Genomic DNA, 20,716 nt, shown 5'->3' with positions numbered 1-20,716 from the left:
AGGATTCCCCTTGAAATTGAACTAATATAGATCTAATTGAGGAAAACGTTTTTCAATGGATTGTGGTTCACGATGTTTCTTAAGTGCGTTTATTATATGTTAAGAGGTGCTGTTGTTTTGGATTTTAGGATTTAAATAGCCCAGAAGTCTTTAAACATAATAAAATGGTTACACTTTACATTAAAGTTCCATTAGTCAACATTAATGCATTACATAAACAATACATTTACTACGGTAATTTATTCATCTTTGTTAATGCTTGTTAATAAAATACGAATACAACTGTTCATTGTTAGTTTATGTTAGTCCATTAAATAATAAGAGATACAACTTTTGACTTTAATAAATTATTAGATGTTGAAATTAACATAAACTAAGAATAATAAAATGCTGAACTTTATTTTTTTCATTTTTAATGTTAACTAATGTAGTTGTAAAGTGTTAACAATAAAATGTATTTATTGATGCTATAAGAGCATATTAATTGACCTTTTCTGTGAGGTCATCACAATCTGCTGTTAATAAATTTAATTGCATTAGTCAATGATATCACTTGTTCCAAAAATATAAAAATGTCATGCCCAAGCTAAACTATTCACAGAGATGGATCTTCATAGCACACTATATAATTTTATAAAACCTACAAAATTAAAACACTAACATACATTTCAATTAAACCAATTAAAGGCTTATGCTGCCTCAAGTATGAAAAGATATAAACTTTATTTGTCACATTGTTGTTCCTCTCACAGAAAACATTAACATACATAGTAAATATAGTTTTCTCTGTGACAACTGAGATATAAGATATAATATAACAAACCCTAGATAAATGGTGAGGCTGCAGTTATTGTAGCCTTGTAAGAACATGAGATGTTTTTTCCTTCTAAGATGCATATGAAATGTGCTCATCACATATTTTGCTGACAGACAAACAAGTAGACATAAGGATACCATACCAAAAAAAAATATATTTTTAACAAATGGAGCAAGTACTGGTGTGTGTCGGCTCATTTGTAAAGGCAATCAGAGAGCCACTCTGTTGTCTTTGGCCCATTTCTTCATGATGCGTATGATGTATTCAACTTGTGGGTTGCCAGTGCTTCTCAACATCGGCAAAACCTCCTTCAGTGTCTCTCTGAAAACAAACAAAGCAGAATAAAAAAAATAAATAAATAAACACAGAAAACATACACGCTCAGTCTCAGTCAGTTAATGATGGTGCAAAACTTGGGTGAGCTACAGCAGTCAATTTTAACCCAATAATATTATATTTGTTATAATTATAAATAATTATTATTAATATATTTCTAACCTCTAAATTATCAATATGATCCAACAATCTACATTCCTTTTGTCATCAGATTGATAATTCATACTTTTTTAGCTAGTAAAAGGCCTTTTAGTGTAATAGTGTAAAAACGTCCCCACTTCAGGTTGTGGTACATGCGTTTGTTGTGAATTTATTTAAAAAAATTATTTGATTGTTATAAAGTAACGTAAGAATACCTTTTTATTTTATTAGTAATATTTCACGATTAATATTTACTGGACTGAAGGAACATTCATACAAATCATGTTTCTTAAAAAACTAAAATAAATTAAATGCGAGTATCAAATATGATACATCAGGCTTTTGAGGAACATGTATTTGTTCATCTCTTATAAACCCGTCTCTGGCGTGATGACTCCGATTGTTCGAATATTACAATTTAATAATTCTTAAATCAATATGTCATCCCCAATAAACCCGTCTCCAGCATGTTGCCTCCGATCCTTCGAATATTGCACTTTAATAATTATTTAATCAACACATCATCCTCAATAAACCCGTCTCCGGCGTGTTGCCTCCGATCCTTCGAATATTACGATCTATTATGACCTCTGACCTGTAAAGTTGCCAGAACAATACTCATAAACTGCTTGTTAATTGGCCAGAGGAGAACTGGCACCCCGACTGAGCCTGGTTTCTCCCAAGGTTTATTTTTCTCCATTAGGTCACCTGATGGGGTTTTGGTTTCCTTGCCACTGTTGCCTCTGGCTTGGCGTGCTCAGTTGGGGACACAAAATTGTTCTAAATTTTTCAACTAAATATCCAAATAAATCTAATTATTAAACTAAATTAACCATATAAACTAAATTACTGATCTAATTACTTATCTAAAGCCCACACTGTCACTGTATGATAATTGAAATGAACTGATGACATCACCGTTTTCTCCAGAATGGCTGTACGGCTGAATAAAATTATGTTGCATTATTTTCCTGTTTAACACTGTAGAGCTGCTTTGAAACAATCTGCATTGTTAAAAGCGCTATATAAATAAGGTTGACTTGACTTGACTTAATCATTGTATTGCATTGCATTATGTTTTGCTTTGATTATAAAACTAAGCATTTAAATGTGATCTTATTAAGACATGTTATTGGGACATACAGTGACAACTAATACTTGAATGCATTTTATGCAAGTAGTCCTCTCTAGAGTTATAAAGTAAAGTAAATCTCATTGATTTAAATTATCAGAATTTCATCTTACTTTTTGGCCATGTAAATATCAGCAACTGCACCAAATAGCATATTTTTGCTCAGTTTGGACCTCTGAATAAAAGGTGTTATTTTCCTCCTCAAGCATGAGCTCTATATTCTCCTATATGATATGAGCAATAAAAGCCTAATGTGTCAGATATGATACTCAACAAAAACACATATTAAAACTTTTTATATGTATTTTATCTATAGGTTCAATAAACAGTTCCATTTAATAAAAAGGTAGCTCTTATTTCATATGTCAGGCTTTACAGGGTTGGGGGTTCTAGTGATTTCATGCATTCCGATTTATTTACACTGTTAAATAGCTGGATTATCCTGCTAAACATGGCCTAAACACAATTCTCATGCTAAACACAAAGTTGTTTTTTTTTTTTTCAAATATGGCCCTGTATGACTTGTATGGGCACTTCTGGGGCGGCAGTGGCTCAGTGGTTCAAGTAGGTTGTCTACAAACCGGAAGGTTGGTGGTTCAATCCCCGGTTCCACCTGACTAAGTGTCGAGGTGTCCATGAGCAAGACATCTAACCCCATCTGCTCCCGACGAGCATGAATGGGTAAATGTGAGGCAATGTGTAAAGCGCTTTAGATGGCCCTGGGTCTGTTGAAAGCGATATATAAATGCAGTCCATTTACCATTTTCCTGGATGAGCACATGCGCACATCAAGAGCATGCCCATCAACAAGCTTCGTTCGGTTACGTCGGCAGCGCTGTCATTTTATTTTTAGACCACGAAATCAACAATGTCAATAAAGAAGTGTGTTTTTGGTTGTGAGGGAAAGATATCCTTGTTAAGCTTCCCAAATAACCCAAATAAGGAAACAGTGGATGTAGTTTGTTTTTCCGGAGCAGCGACGGAGTTCTGCAAGTGTGTTTGTTTTTTCCCGGTCACGAGTCGAAACCACAGTCAGTGAGTGAAACTGCTTCAAATGTCTGTTTTGTTGGCAATCGGCGCGTTAGTGCATATAATGTAATCAACACGAACGTATATAGTGAATCGAAAGTTATCCAGGGATAATGCCATGATGTATTTTGTGTGTGTGTGTGTGTGTGCTTGTCTCTTTAGCTCCGCCCACTGCAAGACCTTGGCTGTTTTCGGAAAGAATCGGTACAGCGTATCTGTCTTTTATCATTTTATAATAAAACTAAAGACTCTTCAGAGATATGAAGGATGTAATACTACTCTATAGGTACTCACGATTGGCAAGATTAACATGAGATTGGCAGAAACTGAGTGTGTGTTATGTACCCTTTAAGTAAATAAGAGTCTAATAAGAGTTTAGTTTAATAATCTGAACCTAATAATAAGGGCTGTTGACTTGATTTAAAGCTACACTGTGTGATATTTTCCCCCATCTAGCGGTTTAAAGGTATATGACCATCCAGTGAATATTAGTTTCTCTTTCTCTCAATACCGATTTCGTTTGAACTCCTACGGTGGCCGATTTAATCCAAGATTAATATGGCTTCCAGTTCGACCTCGTCCACATTCGACACGGTGCCATTGAGTGTTAAAACGCGAAAGGCGAAGCTTGAATTTACGGGTATGCCGCTCTTTGGCTAATGTACTTTCAAGATGGAGGGGTAACATGGCGACCCGCATTCGAACCCATTACCCGTATGTATTTTCAATGGCATATTATAAACTTAAGAGAATACTTTATTACTTGAAAGAAGTAAATATACATTAATGAGCACATATATTTTTGAAAGAACTAAGTGTCTTTAGCTAAGAATAAACTAAAAAAGTTACACAGTGTAGCTTTATGTCATTGCTCAGGTATGGCATTGGTTCATACCTGGGCTCTCGGCCTGCCAGTATCAGCTGGAAGATCCCAACACATGCTCCACGCTTCCCCTCCCAGTACTCAGGGTTTTGATCCAGTCTCTCTAGAGCATCGAACGCTTTAGCTGCATAGTAGAACTGCCCCATCTGAAAAGAGGTCATATAAATAATCTAATGAAACTTCAGAAGAAAACCTTTTTGGGGACACAACAAGCAGAATCAGGGATGTAGCACCAATAGCTAAATCTTGGGAAGGATTCTGAAGGACAGAGGACTGAAAAAATGGTTCTCTTCAGCAACTTGCAACAGATTACTTTAATTATCTTAGCAACCAAGTAAGAAAGTAAGTGACACAACGTAGCTGATATATTAATGAGAGTGTGATTACAGTCACGAATGGCTAAATCAAATTCATAACAGCGCACCTTGTAGCAGTCATTTGCGATGAGCTGCAGGAGACTGAACGGGTCAGATGAGGTTTCCAGCCTCAGATAAAGCTCCCAGGCCTGTCGAGCCTTCTGATTCATGATGTCTACAACAGAGGGGGAGGATGACATCAGAGAGTGAGTGGTCTGATGTGTCTACAGAAATGACTAATCAAAAAGAGTTGCCGTGTAAGAAAAAGTTTCCAAAGACTATCTGAGCCATTCATCTTCTTTAAGAATTTTACTAAAGCAGAATAGAAAATCTGCTGGCCACAGATCAAAACTTTTGAAACGCAAAGAAGAACCTACAGCAGCGTGCCAACCAGCTCAGGTAAACGTAATCATTCTTGATCTTCTCATTCTGGATGAGCAGGAACACCTGTTCACATTAAATTCACATTTAGTCAGACTTGCACTTGGTTCCTAAATCATATTTACTGAACCCCGGGGTGTTCTGTACCTCTTCAGCCTCCCTGTAGTTCCCCAGGGCAGCTTTGGCCTGGGCGTAGTTAAAGCTGAATGTGTCGTTGTTGTAGAAGTAACTCTGCCGGGAAACCAGATGAATATTTAAGGATGATGTATTAATGTTTCTGCTCTCAATTCAAACACCTGATATGTGAATTACCTTGACCGAGTTGAGATATATTAGCACATCTTCAAACTGTTTCAGCAGGAAGAAACAAGACGCCATACACTGCCTGCCCGGTATTGTGTCTTATATTTAAAAAAAAGACAACAGAAAATACATAATTAAAGGCAGGGTAGGTTATTTGTTCCAGAAACACTTTTTGTTACGCCGGTTGAAAGTCTCATCAAATCCTGATAGCAATCACTAAGTTAACTGGTATAAATGTATTTGTACATAGGCGTAGGACCATAAATGGATCGTCCATTCATTGCATTCAGTCCAAATGCAATGATACGGAAGTGGCCGAATGCCACGACACGTTCACTACTGCGCAGACTCAGGTCCCAAATCAGCGCAAGATGTCAGCACCATATTGGGGCACTGGCCGCTTCACTTTTCTACAATGGAAAAGAATGAAGGTCTGTCGTCCATCTTTCTTTTACAGTCTATGGTCATGCTATGCAGAGTTAGACAGACGTCAGTCACAGAGCACCGCAACCAAAACAGCTGCCACCTTTTACACTTCCTCCTGAACCAAAACAACAAGCTTATGTAGCATTCACGCCATAACTACCGTCCTCTGGAAGAGATGGAAACCCGCAACGTTATACTCGGAGCAGTTCTTGACTCATTTATACGTTTCAATAGCAACACTATCAACGGCGAAATTAATCTGCAGCAGTCAGGTGGTACGCCATTTCTTGTGCCGCTTTTGTTTGCTCCTTGCTGTTCACGTTCATGGTAAATGCTTTCAAACGTTCCACCACAGAGCTTTTATTTAGGTGGAAAACCAAAGTAAAAGGGGAGGTCTAACTTTCTTTTGTTGATCACATATGTTATAAATTAATCTCATTACAAATTTGGGAAGATGGTTGATGCGAGTTGCGTTTTCAAATGCACGTCATAATAGAGTAATCAGAGTGCTTGCAGAGATTGTGTGGAGCTACATTTACTTTGAACCAAGCTGCTCTAAAGCCGCGTTTCCACCGCAGGAACTTTCCCCAGGAACTTTGAGGTGGTACTCTGTGTGTTTTGACTGCAGGAACCGTGGTCTAAATGAAGTTCCGGATAAATATTTCCCCCTCAAAACAGCCCTGCTCGCGAGGTAGTACTTTTTCAAAGTTCAGGAACTTTCGGGGGTGGGACTTGGGCGCTGAACATGCTGATTGGTTGAGTTCACGCAGCATTTTGATTGGTCGACTCGACACAGCATTTTATTTCAACTACTATTTTTAAAAGTCTGTTGCGGACGCGGTGCGTGCAGTAAGAGTTGATTGCTATTCGAATCAACAATGGAGTTTAAAAAATACGACCGATGGGCCAAGGACGAGGTTCAGGCTTTATTAAATTTATTTGCAAAGGACGAAATCCAGTGGGAACTGTAGAGTCGCACGCTCAGTCCTACGTCACCGGACTAATCTTCACGGTACTTTAGACCGCGATGGAAATGCAGACAGCAGCAGGTCTGGGAGAAAAAGAGTTCCTGGGAAAAAAGTTCCTGGGACAAATTGTTCCAGGTAATTTCGGTGGAAACGGGGCTTATGACACTGAAAACATTGGCTGCTCGTGTGTAAATAAACAGTGCTGCGATTCATGCATCTATATAAATCACACAAATGACCTATTTTGGCTATTAAAAAATATATATAATTTCAGATCGTTTCAAAACAGTGGTTTTTCATCCCTGAATATGGACACAAATAATTGTAATAATATATTTATGAAATATTTTTTTATTTTGACCATGTAAGGCACAAATTACATTTAGAACCTAAATAGAATTGAAAGCCACCTTTTCAGTCTAGGTTCAGGCATAGTTTGTGCCAAGAAAACAAACTCTGTCACTGACTCCCTTCCATACAGCACAGGGGCCCGGCTGCTGAACCAGCGCTAATATTGTTATTGTTAGCCTAAACAATGATGTTACCGCATTCACTGGCTGAGCCTCCAACCAGCTGGAAAAACTGCTGGGCAATTTTTAAATGGTCCCTCTGTAAAAATACACAAACATATAACAAGATAAGAAAACAGAGATTTGGGAAACATGCACAAAGGCTTTGCTGAGAAATGGACTTTGAGCGGAAATACTGTTATCTTCAAAACTGATATAAATAAACCTCACGAACCGATCCAATTTCTTGTCCCAAAGCAGCATTCACCACCCCCTTCAGAATATATTCCTGTGAATCACACCAGAGAATGAAATGTTATCACTGGAGACTGGACCCACAGTGTATTTAAAGGGCCATGAAACCCTAAAACACATTTTTTTGAGATGTTAATGGGTTAATGCACCAAAAAATTTAAATTCATCATTTACTCACCCTTGTGTCGTTCCAAACCGTAAGACTTTCGTCCATCTTCAGAACACAAATGAAGATATTTTAATGACATATGCAGACCTGCCAACCTTGAAGAAACTTTATGAGTACACCCCCCCCCCCACCCCCCACTGCGGGCACCCAGCGCACCCGATAGCCCACCGCCAATGTACGCTCCACCGTTGTCCACCCACCAGTAAGTAATCTATGAGATACCTAACACTAAAATACATAATATACACAATATACTTTCACCAATTACGATTTATTAGCTACTCCATAAACAAATACAAGTAGACCATAAATGTTATACAGTTACTGCACACCCATTATTGTGTTCAGGATATTATATACAAAAAAGACTGATGATGGTTAAACGTCATACAAAAATAGAACCAAAGACAGATTAAACACAAATAGTAAGATAAATAACAAACTACCGTATTCAATAGCAAAAGTGTTTGTTTTCCAGTAGATGGCAGCAATCTTCCACTAAACTATGGCACATTTCATATTTTCACTATGAATGAAACTGAGTAGTAGATATTTTATTTGAATTTGACATAAAATGTTGCTATTATATAAATAGACTATTATTACTAATTTACATGTACATTTAATTTAATATTTAATCAAATTAAATATGAATTTTAATTAATAAATAAAAATGTATATAATTTAACACAACTACACAACTGTAGAGTAAAAACATTAATAAAAAACTGATATTCCATGCGTTTAAAAAAATCTGACAAGATTAAGGTAAAGTCACACTGTCTGGTGCCTCTCTAGACAACCCAGCACAATTGTTAGTATAAAGTTTAAGGTAAAAATATCTGCCATTCATTTACTAGTATCTTAATACTATGCAATTAGATAAACTGTTCATTCATTACATCACTTTACCTCTGTCTTTATCCCCATTTTTCATCTTCCCTGCATCAGAGGGCTTTGGTCTTTTTTATACTGTAGGGTAGGCTATGGCAGACTATAATGCTAATTTATAATGTGTCATGTGAATTCGACCATCTGTCACAATCAGGTAACTTTTTGTCTACTGGTGCGAGTTAAGCACCCTCAAACGAAAGCAATGCTTTCTACATTGAATGTGGCAAGACGCGACGCAACACAACACAACCGTTATGTTAATTCATTTTATACCAGCAGGTCAAACAAAATCATACAAGAAAAGAATTATGGAGATTTAATATTACAGAAACGCCAACTCTATTCATTCACTAAAATTCGCTGAAAGTCAACCGCACAACTGTGCAACGTGCATGTTCACATTTTAATTATCCATAACAACCCCAAAACTTGCCCGCTTGCCTTGCACATCTGCTAATAAACCACGGGCAAAGTTTTTCGACTACTTTTTTACCTTTTTTTTTGCTGTGGATGTTATTGAGCTTGTAGAAGTTTAGCTCTTGCGTTCTTCTGAACATCTCGCGCTGCCATTGCCCGATGCCATTTTTATATCACTCCATAATCTGTCTGTTTAAATGCCTATTCCCCGAGTGGTAGGCTACAACGACTGTCTGTTTTAAAATATCTACGAGAAGAAGCCTAGGCCTCCATACTGACAGCTTGGCTCATAGCTTGCAGGTTTGCTTAGTGCACTGTAACAATATTTAAGAATGCATATATTTTTTTTCCATTTGATTGGTTCAACCGCCACTCGCCCAAATTTAAAATATATTTTTTCGTCAAGTCATCCGCGGCTGTAACCGCCAACAGCGTATCTCTGTGAGGCGGTTCAGCCATGGCATGCACGCCTGCAGTTATCCGGCCTGCCTAGCTTGCTTGAAGCACTGACTGAAATGAAACGAACGCGCGCGGCGCGCGCTCGAAGCATTTGTCTAGGAGGGGCGGGCATGTAAGCGGAGGGTTAAAATGAAGCGCTCTGATTGGCCGAAAGCTTTTCACTCCACTTTCACGCTGTGGTTCAGCAGCAGAATCAACGTCATATATTGCACTGAAACCGGCGAAATGCGAGATGCAACAAAATGCGTACATAGAGAGCAGCGAATCGTACAAGCGTACCAAAGGGTCAAAATGCGTGCCGAGTACGAAAAATGCGTACATGTTGGCAGGTCTGCATATGAGAGCTTTCTGTCCCTCTCTACCACATTGACAATTCAAAACGTTCATAAAGAGATCGGAAAACTAATCCATATGAATTGAGTGGTTTAGTCCAAATTTTCTAAAGAGACAAGATCGCTTTATATGATGAACAGACTGAATTTAGGCTTTTATTCATATTTTAAACATTCAGCAACTCACACATTAGTTGTGGCGAACGGAACCTCAAGCATGTTCGTTTGAGCTTCAGCAAGAACCAGTGTGTTACGCAGCACGTTTGAGCTTCCGCAAGAGCCAATGAGGTTCATTCTTGTGTGTTACGTAGCACCTTTCAGTTTTTGCATGAGGTTTGTTCTCGCACATCAAGCAGGTTCGGTTGAGCTTCTGTTTATGTTTGCTGATCAATGTTTGTATGTGAATAAAATTCCATCTGTTCATCATACTCTTCAGAAATTTGGACTTAACTGCTTCATTCATATGGATTAGTTTAACGATCTCTTTATGAACTTTTTGAAGCGTCAAAGTGGTAGTTGCATAGACTGTCAATGACGGGACAAAAATCACAAATTTCATTAAAAAGATCTTAATTTGTGGAGAATGAAGATGAACAAAAGTCTTATGGGTTTGGAACAAGATGAGGGTGAGTAAATGATGACTTAGTGATAGTTTTTAACTCACCCTTTAACATATATGTACAGGTTGCACATCAATGAAAACAACAATAGCACTCATTGGCCAGTTGCATGAACTAAGCCATTATGTTAAGACAGTGTCTTAAGATCTAGTATAAGCCACTAGCAGTTAGACAAGTGGCATTCAGTCAATTTTTTTGTATAAAATAAGGCCAGTCTATGTTTTTATGTAACTGATTTAAAAAAATTATGAACAGTCTTAAAGAAAAAAATGTATGTCTAACTTGTAAGACTAGTCTTAACGGTTTATGCAACCGGCCCCTGGTTTCATAGACAGGGCTTAGATTAAGCCAGGATTAGGCCTGGCAATTAGGACAATTTAAGTAGCTTTTAAAAAAACACTGGTGTGCATCTTGAGACAAAACAATAGCACTGACATATTTTAAGATATGCCTTCAGTTATAACAACCCAAACATGCATTTTATTCTGGGACTCTTCCCGTTAAAAAAGCCTAGTTGAACCAAATGTGAGGTACAGTATATGCATTCATTTAGAGTGGTGATTGGCTGCTGTGGCTGGAGAGTATGTGTCTACGCCATCAGTTTTTAAATTTTTCTCTGCATTATTCATGAGATCGCATTACAGCAGAGAATGTCTGTAGTGTGTAGCAGAAAAATTATGATGGAAAATTTGATTCGTTTATAATTGTCAGTCCATTCAAACTGGTACTTCCAAGACAATCACAGCAGATAAAACACTTCCTAATCAGTTATAACCCCTAATCCAGTCATTGACAGTAAATTAAAAAAAAAAATTGAGAGAAACAACCATTAGAATGGCCTAAATACCTGGGGTGTGGTGGGCTCAAGGTCTTTGATGAGTTTGTAGGCCTCCTGAATGTCATCTTAAAATGAGATGACAAAGTTAATTACAAACCTGATAAGCCAGTCTCACTGTATCTTCTAAAGACAAATAGCCATGTCTGATCAACATACCTTGTCTGAGATAATAGATGACCAGGTTGAGTCTGGCCTCTGATATGACGTCAATCAGAGGAGGCAAAACCTGCAAGGCCCCCTCACCCCCACGAAACACCACCAGATTGTGCTGAATAAGCTCTTTAGCAAACTGAAACGAGCTGGATGAGATATCTATAAGGTTCTTCAACTCCGTCTAAAGAGTCAAGAGGGAGAAAAATGTTAAATAGAGAATTTAAAACCACCTTCTATGCTGAACACACATGCATTTTACCCTCTTAATAAATGACTAAAAGACCTGAAACTAGTCTAACATTTTTTTCACATAGCATTACTACATTTTAGATCACATTTCCTAATCCTCTAATCCCCTAATTCTCTTTGTCTTTTGTTATTTGATTAACATGACAGACAGCAGCAGGTTTATTAGGCTGCTGCCACTTTAAGAGCTTATGCACGGACCCAATATACTGTTACACAACATGCGTTTTCTCAACTATTTACGTTCCAAAACTGATTGTATTTATCTGATTACTCTGCAAGATTGGCATTTTGACATAGTTTCGTATGTATTTGACTGTTTAAGTGCAATAGGCCACGAAAAAGAAGTCAATTTGGTACTTGCAAGCTGTTTGAGAGACAAATTTATGTGAGCGCCACTTATATAGATCAGTGGTGCACGTGCTTTTTGTGTGAGTGCGAAACCTGTTACTAAAATTACGCGCAATACAAGCAATAATCAACTGGAGCAAATGAGACAAGTTAAAGGGATAATTCACCCAAAAATGAAAATTAGCCCATGATTTACTCACCCTCAAGTCATCCTAGGTGTATATGACATTCTTCTTTCAGACGAATAAAATCAGAGTTATATTAAAATAGTCCAGGCTAATCCAAGCTTTATATTGGCAGTAATTGTTTTTGAAGTCCATAAAAATCCGTCAAATAACGTGCTCCACATGGCTCTGGGGGGTTAATAAAGGCCTTCTGAAGCGAATCTGTCTGGAGCGTTTGTGTAAGAAAAATATCCATATTTAAAACTTTATAAAGTAAAATTCCGGCCGATTGCCGAAGTGTTGAAACTGCCTCTCGTAGTTTGAAAACGTCTGACAAGTGTAACTGGTAGCGTAAGCATTTTGAACTGCAGAGGCACTTTCAACTAGCCTGAAAATCTAGACGCACCCTAGCGGCAGCAAATCTAATTTGCAGGTAGGGTAGTCAAGCAACTCTCCGTTGGCTTGCGAGCTGGAAAAACCAAACTCTGGTAAGGCCAATCACATCGTGTATAGAGTCGGTGGGCGGGCTTAACATAATGATGTAAACAAAGAAGCTGGCAAACAGCGGTCTTTCGAATCGGCTTTGGCCGCGACTCTGGAAGACATGGAGTTAAGCTTTTCTTTGAGAAAAAAAACAAAGAACGGCACTGAAGTCATTCTTAAGAAAGGAAGATGTGTTCGGAGTTTCGCCGACCGGATACGGTGAAAGTTAAATCTATCAACTAGCCCCGCTTCACCTTCTTCGTTGCTCTGGTTGGTTGTGGCGCTATCCTATTGCGTGCAGAGGGAATTTGAAAGATAACCGTTTATCCCGCCCCTCGGATTGAGCCCTGCCAATAACGAGTTCCCAGACCCAACATCTTGATGTGGGTCTGGCTTGTGAGGCTAACTTTCAACACTTTTTCCATAAATTGAATACAGAAGCAATCGGACGAAAATTTACTTTATAAAGTTTTAAATATGGATATTTTTCTTACACAAACGCATCGGTTTGCTTCAGAAGGCCTTTATTAACCCCCGGAGTTGTGTGGAGCAGTTATATGATGGACAGATGCATTTTTATGGACTTCAAAAACAGAACAACAATTACTGCCATTATAAAGCTTGGATTAGTCAGGACTTTTTTTATTTGAATGTCATATACATCCAGGATGAGTAAATCATGGGCTAATTAGAATTTTTGGGAGAAATAACCCTTTAAAAGGCGAGTGTGTGTCAAACTGTCAATTTGTCGTCAGAGAGAAGAGAGAGTGAGAAAGAACAGCTGGTATCGTTGTATCGATACATATCAAAATATCGCTATTTTTGACAACATTAATTTGTATACATATTACTGTAGCTGACCTCAGCAGCTTTGCCATTGTAGAGTCTGAAGTGGTTGCAGGCTTTGAGGTTGAGGGCGATAGTAGAGTCAGGAACACTCTGCAGATACACGGCCAACACCTCCTGAGACACGTCGTAATAATCCAGCTTATAGTAACACAGAGCCACGTACACATTCAGGGCAAGAAAGTCTCTGTGGAATTTGAGAGAGACGAATACTTAGTCCATGTTGTGCTTTACAAACAATGTGTTGACTTCCAATGTAGTTATATTTTTGTATAAATGCATTTGAATGTTTCTCAGAGATGCTTGTTCATATGTTGTGAAGCACCTGTTCTGCAGTAAGATGCGTTTGTAGATGTCAATGGCCTCCTGGTAATGAGAGCGCATGTAATGAATGGAAGCCAAGCTCAGTTGATCCTCAGTCACGTCCTCCAGGTTCTGATGGAAACCCATCAGCTTCTTTTCATCATTGAACTTCAGAGAGTCGAACAAAGCAGATAATGCCATTTATCATCAGATGCACTATCATAATAATGTCATGTAGGGGATGAAATATTATGGGAAAACTGACCTTATGAGCTAAATGAAAGAGTAGGCGATTCTGAAGCTGAGATTTTGGCCCTGAAAAAGACAAAGAAAATAAATGTATTTCTAATAATTGCAGTTCTTTCGATTCATAAAACAATCCTGAAAAGAAATGCACCATATTTTCCACAAAAACATTAAAGGGTTAGTTCACCCAAAAATGAAAATTCTGTCATTAATTACTTACCCTCATGTCATTCGACACCCGTAAGACCTCCGTTCGTCTTCGGAACACAAATGAAGATATTTTAGTTGAAATCTGATGGCTCTGAAAGGCCTCCATTGGCACAATGCACTTTACACTCTCAAGACCCTTAAAAGGTACTAAAGACGTCGTTACAAAGTCCATCTCACTGCAGTAGTTCTACAATAACTTTATGAATCAGCGACAATAGTTTTTGTGCGCAAAAAAACCCTAAATAACGACTTATATAGTGATGATGATTTCAAAACACGGAATCATGAAGCTTCGAAGCGTTATGAATCAGTGAGTCGATTCAGCTGTTTGGATCGCCAAATTTCAGCAGTTTGGCGGTTTGACACGCGATCCGAATCATGATTCGACTCACTGATTCATAACGCTTCGAAGATTCATGAGGCCGTGTTTTGAAATCGTCATCACTATATAAGTCGTTATTTAGGGTTTTTTTGCGCACAAAAACTATTCTCGCCGATTCATAAAGTTATTGTAGAACCACTGTAGTGAGATGGACTTTGTAACGACGTCTTTAGTACCTTTTAAGGGTCTTGAGAGTGAACCGTGCATTGTGCCAATGGAGGCATTTCAGCGCCATCAGATTTCAACTAAAATATCTTCATTTCTGTTCCGAAGATGAACGGAGGTCTTACGGGTGTCGAACGACATGAGGGTAAGTAATTAATGACAGAATTTTCATTTTTGGGTGAACTAACCCTTTAAGCAGCACAACGGATCAAAATGGATCATCATTATAATAAATGTTTCTTGAGTAGCGAATCAGCCTATTAGAATGATTTCTGAAGGATCATGTGACACTGAAGACTGGAGTAATGATGCTGAAAATTCAGCTTTGCCGTCATTAGAATACATTATATTTTAAAATATATTAAAACAGAAAGCAGTGATTTTAAATTATAATATACCACAATATTTACAAATATTGTAAAAACCTTTACAAATCTTATCATCCAAAAACGTTTGATAGGTTGTGAAGACAAACCTTTTATTGCAGTCTCCTCTGCCTCTTTATAAAGCCCCAGGAAAAAGAGCGAACAGCCCAGATATACCCAAACATCCTCTAGACACTCCGGCTTCAAAGTGAGCGCCTTGTATTCCTGAATAAATGTAACAAGTAAAAATATTTAATGTTACATACAACCAATTTCAAAAGACAATCAGCCATAATATCATAATATCTGTGATTCTTCCCCCGACCGACCAAGCATAAACAGACTGGATCCAACGTCCTACCGTTTCGGCAGAATCTCTTTCACTGACCTCCATTGCTCTCTTGTGGTCTCCCAAATGAAAGGCACAGTAGCCGATCCAAAGGTCTGCATGCTCCGCCGACTCTCCGCCATTACGCTGGAACTGATATTACAAGAGAGTTTAAAGAGTATGAAAGTCGATAAATTCATATAAATATCATAGAGTTGTAATCTTAGGTCTCATGTGGTTGTTTTTGTACCTCTAATAGAGTCAGAGCTCCCAGGTAGTCTCTTTGATTTAGGTAATCCTCAAGTCTTGGAATCTTTTTTGTTTTATTTTTCTTTTTCTTCTCATTAGAGCCGGTGGACGCCTCACCACCCACTGCTGGTTTCATCCGTGACAAGAGCTTCAGAACAGAAACAAGAGTTTGGTGCTATCAGGATGTACAACAGTTCAGCTAAATTATATTATTTCACTATAACTAAATGTACATATGCACTACTTACTCCAGTTCATAATGAATCATCTATTTATCCACTCATTTAGAACAAAAGCCTGAGACAATCTACTTATTTTATCCTATGCGGGCTCGACATTAAGCCTTTTCATGTTTTTTGTGTTGTAAATATAATTTATTCTGAAGCAATATTCTCACCAGTGTTCAATCAGCTTTGACATATTTAAATCTGCATCTTATTAAATATAGGCTATGCTTCAGCTTTCATTTTATATTCTTAAATTTGATCAATTAAATTAAAATAAGATACTATAGGGCTGTTACCAATCAAATAATTTACATTGAAAAATTACAACTGCGTTAAATAATGTTATGAGATTTGAATTTTTGAATATTCAAATGTAGTGATAAACAGGAGTTCCTTTTCAAACTCTCCCATGATGAAAAGGACAGGACTCTAAAACTCACACCTCCAAAAGACGTTTCACTATCAAGGAAATAGATGGGCTAGGAGAGAAGCCTCTAAGCCTGCAAAGACAATTGCCAGCTACCATTTGTGGAAGGGAAAGATGATGACATTAGCATGTCATTGATCACAGACTGATCCATCACCATTTTGGCCATCGTTCACGCCAGTCTCTCAGTCCTGAGAGAACAAAGTGTGAATGACCACAGACTCAAACTCAACAAACTGGTTTTGCCATGTGGCTTATAGCCACAAAACATGGATTTCTTACACAAAATGGATAAAATATTCTCAATTTCCTTTAGCTGAACTCTATATACTTAAAGAGTGTTGTTTGTATACATGCAAAATATATAAACGTATCTATTAAGGTATACATGAATGCATAGATAAGAGTTCAACATAACCCAATGACGTTTGATCTTTATGTTTTCAGCACAATGCCTAGGTTCATCCGAAATTGGTTTGGAAAGTGAATTTTGCATAGGAAAACCCTTAGAGACATTTCTCTAAACATGAGTAAGCTATGCAAATGAATGAGAGAAGGGCCATACCGTGGCCACCTTTGACAGCATCAGCCAATCAAAACACAGGATCTGAAAGGTGCCAATTTGCAATTAAAAAGGTTCTCTCTGAGAAAAAGAGTCGTTCTAGTTTCCAGTTCTAGTTTTCGGGATTGTTCCAGGATTCTGGTTCCAGTCCCAAGAGTTTCCAGTTCCAAGATGCAATAAGCTGAAGGAACAAGCTGAGAAACAAAGAAGTTCTGCAAGAAGTGAATTTGGGGAGTTCAAAACAGGATCAACGACCATAAGCTCATCGCCCCCCATTTTCAAGATCTTCTGCACTAGCTTCAGATCTGCGTGTTCCAGACTGCCCGGATTTGCCCTGACTTCAGATTCTAAAGATCCTTCCCGTCTGTGTGTTCCAGAGGATAAGAATCGTCTGCACAGACGTTAGAACCTTTCACTTCAAGGCTCCTTCATCTGCGTGTTCCAGAATAAGGACCTTCTCTGTGCTTCAGGAGTTCAACGTTCACAAGTACTTTGTGTTCAAGGCTGTGAAACGGAATCCAACTCCTTTCATCCCACTGCAACGCGGCCCAGCTCAGCAAGTGGAAGACGGCACCGCTCAGACTCACCAGGCAGAACTTAAATATATCACTTCACCAAACCTCTTTCCAGAGACCTTGGCATTAGTGTATATTGTCAGTATGGTTATCTAATTTGCATTAGATTCTGCATAGTTTATGTCAGTTAATAACAAGTAATCTCTCGATTTATTTGTTTAATTCAGAATAAGGTTTACCTTATCACTGTTAATACTTCCACAAGGTAACTGCCATAGTATCATCCAACTCATTATCTTGCATTTATCATTCTTTTTGCACTTTATCCATTCAGTAGTAGTTAGTTACTTTTGTCTATCCTTTTGTAAATAAAATCCTTTTATTACTCAGGACTTGACATTAAGCCTGTTCACATGCTTGTCCTTCGGACAAGTAAATCTGTCATTCACTTGTCTGAGTAAAAAATTAGCTTGTCCAGATTCTTTTTGTAAATATAAACTATTCTGAAGCAATAGTCTCACTTATAGCCACAAAATATATCAGTTCAATCAGCTTTGACATATTTATTGATATTGATTGATTTATATGATATTTTTACCTTTTTATAAAGGGCATTTTTCCATAATCGTATTAAATATAGGCTATGCTTCAGCTTTCATTTTATATTTTTAAATTTGATCTATAAATTAAATTAGAATAAGACACTATAGGCTGTTACCAATGACATTAAATTATTTACACTGAAAAATTACAACTGCATTAAATAATGTTATGAGATTATTTTAAATATTTTTGAATACAGGTATACAAATAAGAAATATTGGAAAGATGAAACTAAACCACCAGTAGGTGGCAGCAGGTGACCGTCTTAATGAGTCGATTCGTTCAAACGGCTGATTCGTTCAAGAATTAGTCGGTCGTTTACGATTAGGTCATTGAATCTTTGATTCAACCGATTCATTCAAACCGCTGAATCATTCAGTAACACGCTGTTGCTGTGAGATGCGTTAGGTTTCTGCTGTGATCTTTGTTTGGAACTATTTTCGCTGCTGAAATAGAACAAAAACAGTCCATATTGCATCGAAAATGTAAGTGACTTAATATTAATTAATTGTTTATGGAACTGGTGTATGAAATCAGTGTCATTTTCAGTCTGATGGTATTCAAGAAAATAGCACTCTTGGTTGTGTGATGTTCCTTAAGTGTATCATATGTTATAAATTAAATATAAAAACTCCACAAATTTTAAACCTGAGATGAGAGAATTATGCATTTTATTTCTGGAAAAAAAAAATCCTCCGATGACGCAAATATCGTCATTTTGCGTCATCTGAGGATTTTTTTTGGCCAGAGGCTAAAGACTACAGCCACTAGATGGAGCTCTTCCGCATGTCATCATACCACCCATAGGGGAGAGATCTCACTCACAGAATGTAAAACACAGATGGCCGCACAGACAATCATAACGGATCATCACGGATACTCAGCGCGGTGCAGAGTAAAGTGAGTGTTTCAACTTTTCAATGATTTCCTGTGGTAGTTTAGCTTCCATATGCGATCTGAAAACGTGCCAGACTGGCGCTTAACGTTACCTCAGCTCTTCGTGAGGAATGAAATCGGACTCCTGCTGTGTTTGTCAGCTCTCGTGACTTTCGTTCGGCCCACTCACACTTTATTGAAAAGACAAGTTCAGTTTTTAATTGTAGTGTTTATTCTCTAACTGAACGAAATGATTGTAAGTTATTACTATGAAGATCAAAATGATGGTGTACGAGTGGCCTCGTAGGGCAGCGAAGCAAGTGCATTGTGGGAGTTGCATGTCTTTCATCCACATGAGACAAAAATACATTTTCTGTCTTTTCTCAGTCTAGAAGGCACCAAATTCAAAAATAATTTCACATTGAGAGGCGGTATTAACATTAAGTGACATACTATTATATACACTACTGTTCAAAAGTTTGGGGGTCGGTAAGATTTTTGTTATATTTTTTAAAGAAATCTCTTATGCTCACAGGCTGAGTTTATAACAGTGAACTATTATTACAGTTATTTAAAATAACTGTTGTCTGCTTTAATATATTTTACAATATAATAATTTTGTAAATGTGATTAAAATGTAAAAGCCATTACTCCAGTCTTCAGTCACATGACACTTCAGAAATCATTTTAATATGCTGATTTGCTGCTAAAGATACATTTATTATTATTATTCATTTTGAAAACAGTTGTGCTGCTTAATACATTCGTGGAAACGGACATTTTTTGAGGAATCTTTTATGAATAGAAAGTGCAAAAGAACAGCATATATTTGATATAGAAATATTTTGTAAAAATGAATTTAGTTATTATAATAATTAAAACTAGGAATGCAATACATTATAAGAAAGTGCAAAAAGTAATATAAAGACACCAGCAAATAATAATTTTTGAAAGTATATATATATATATAAAACACCATTACGCTTGCTGGTTTAGTGCATATATTTTATTATATGAATTTAATAACAAACAAATAACTGTTGTTGGTTGATAACGTTACTCACCATGGTGATGTTTCACTGTCCCCAAACACAGTCCTGAAACTAGCCTGTTGTTAGCCAGTCATTTTACTATCACTCTGACCACCATAAAGCTGATCAAATGAAGCACTAGCTGTACAAACAACGCTGATTTAGATGACCGTTAATCCAGGAACTGTATTTCTGTAGACGAGGTGAACTAGCCAGATAGCCTGCTAGCTAGCAAGCAAACTTGCTAAGGGTGTGCACACAAAATTCTAAGCAGATCTGCGTTCGCTTTTGAACAACACCGCCGATCCTACCTCGTGTATTAAATCAAATTAAATATAATAATACATGGTTGTATATAATATTAATTTGCTCGTGGAGTGGTGTGCATTTCCCTTAGCTAATCTCGAGTGCCATGTTTGGCGGCGCGGCATCACGCTGTTGCTACGCAACCCACTCTTCACCAGATCAATGACAGAAGACCACCATGTGATCGGATTCATTCTCAAAAGCTTTGCCATACATTTTTAATCTAAAGATTATTAAAATATCCCAGAGATGCCAAAGACATTAATAAAAATGTGACAACCGGAAATACAAATATGTATTTTTTATGACATATAAATAAACTAAATTGTCCCATTAACTCGCGAAAGCCCCAGTGGCCTAATGGATAAGGCACTGGCCTCCTAAGCCAGGGATTGTGGGTTCGAGTCCCATCT

General features: G+C 37.6%; 1 protein-coding gene across 2 annotated transcripts; it reads right to left on the bottom strand.

Annotated features, from left to right (window-relative positions):
• Positions 1-228: 228 nt before the first annotated feature.
• Positions 229-20,467, bottom strand: ift56 (intraflagellar transport 56). Of its 2 annotated transcripts, XM_079841077.1 has the most exons (18): positions 20,031-20,454; positions 15,758-15,904; positions 15,568-15,660; positions 15,290-15,404; positions 14,077-14,126; positions 13,834-13,979; positions 13,524-13,695; positions 11,422-11,599; positions 11,275-11,330; positions 7,715-7,750; positions 7,517-7,570; positions 7,318-7,381; positions 5,388-5,476; positions 5,223-5,306; positions 5,072-5,141; positions 4,763-4,869; positions 4,351-4,484; positions 229-1,138 (listed from the first exon to the last, which is right to left on the bottom strand). In XM_079841077.1, the coding sequence occupies exons 1-18, from the start codon at positions 20,031-20,033 to the stop codon at positions 1,027-1,029; spliced, it is 1,710 nt and encodes a 569-aa protein (XP_079697203.1). In that variant the 5' UTR covers positions 20,034-20,454; the 3' UTR covers positions 229-1,026. The 2 variants fall into 2 exon arrangements, with proteins under 2 accessions (XP_079697203.1, XP_079697204.1); XM_079841078.1 differs by lacking the exon at positions 7,715-7,750 and having other exon boundaries at positions 20,031-20,467.
• Positions 20,468-20,716: the final 249 nt, after the last annotated feature.

This window comes from Gobio gobio (genome assembly GCF_949357685.1).
Source record: "Gobio gobio genome assembly, chromosome: 17".
Lineage (NCBI taxonomy): Eukaryota > Metazoa > Chordata > Actinopteri > Cypriniformes > Gobionidae > Gobio > Gobio gobio.
This window is presented reverse-complemented; position numbering and strand designations above follow the sequence as displayed.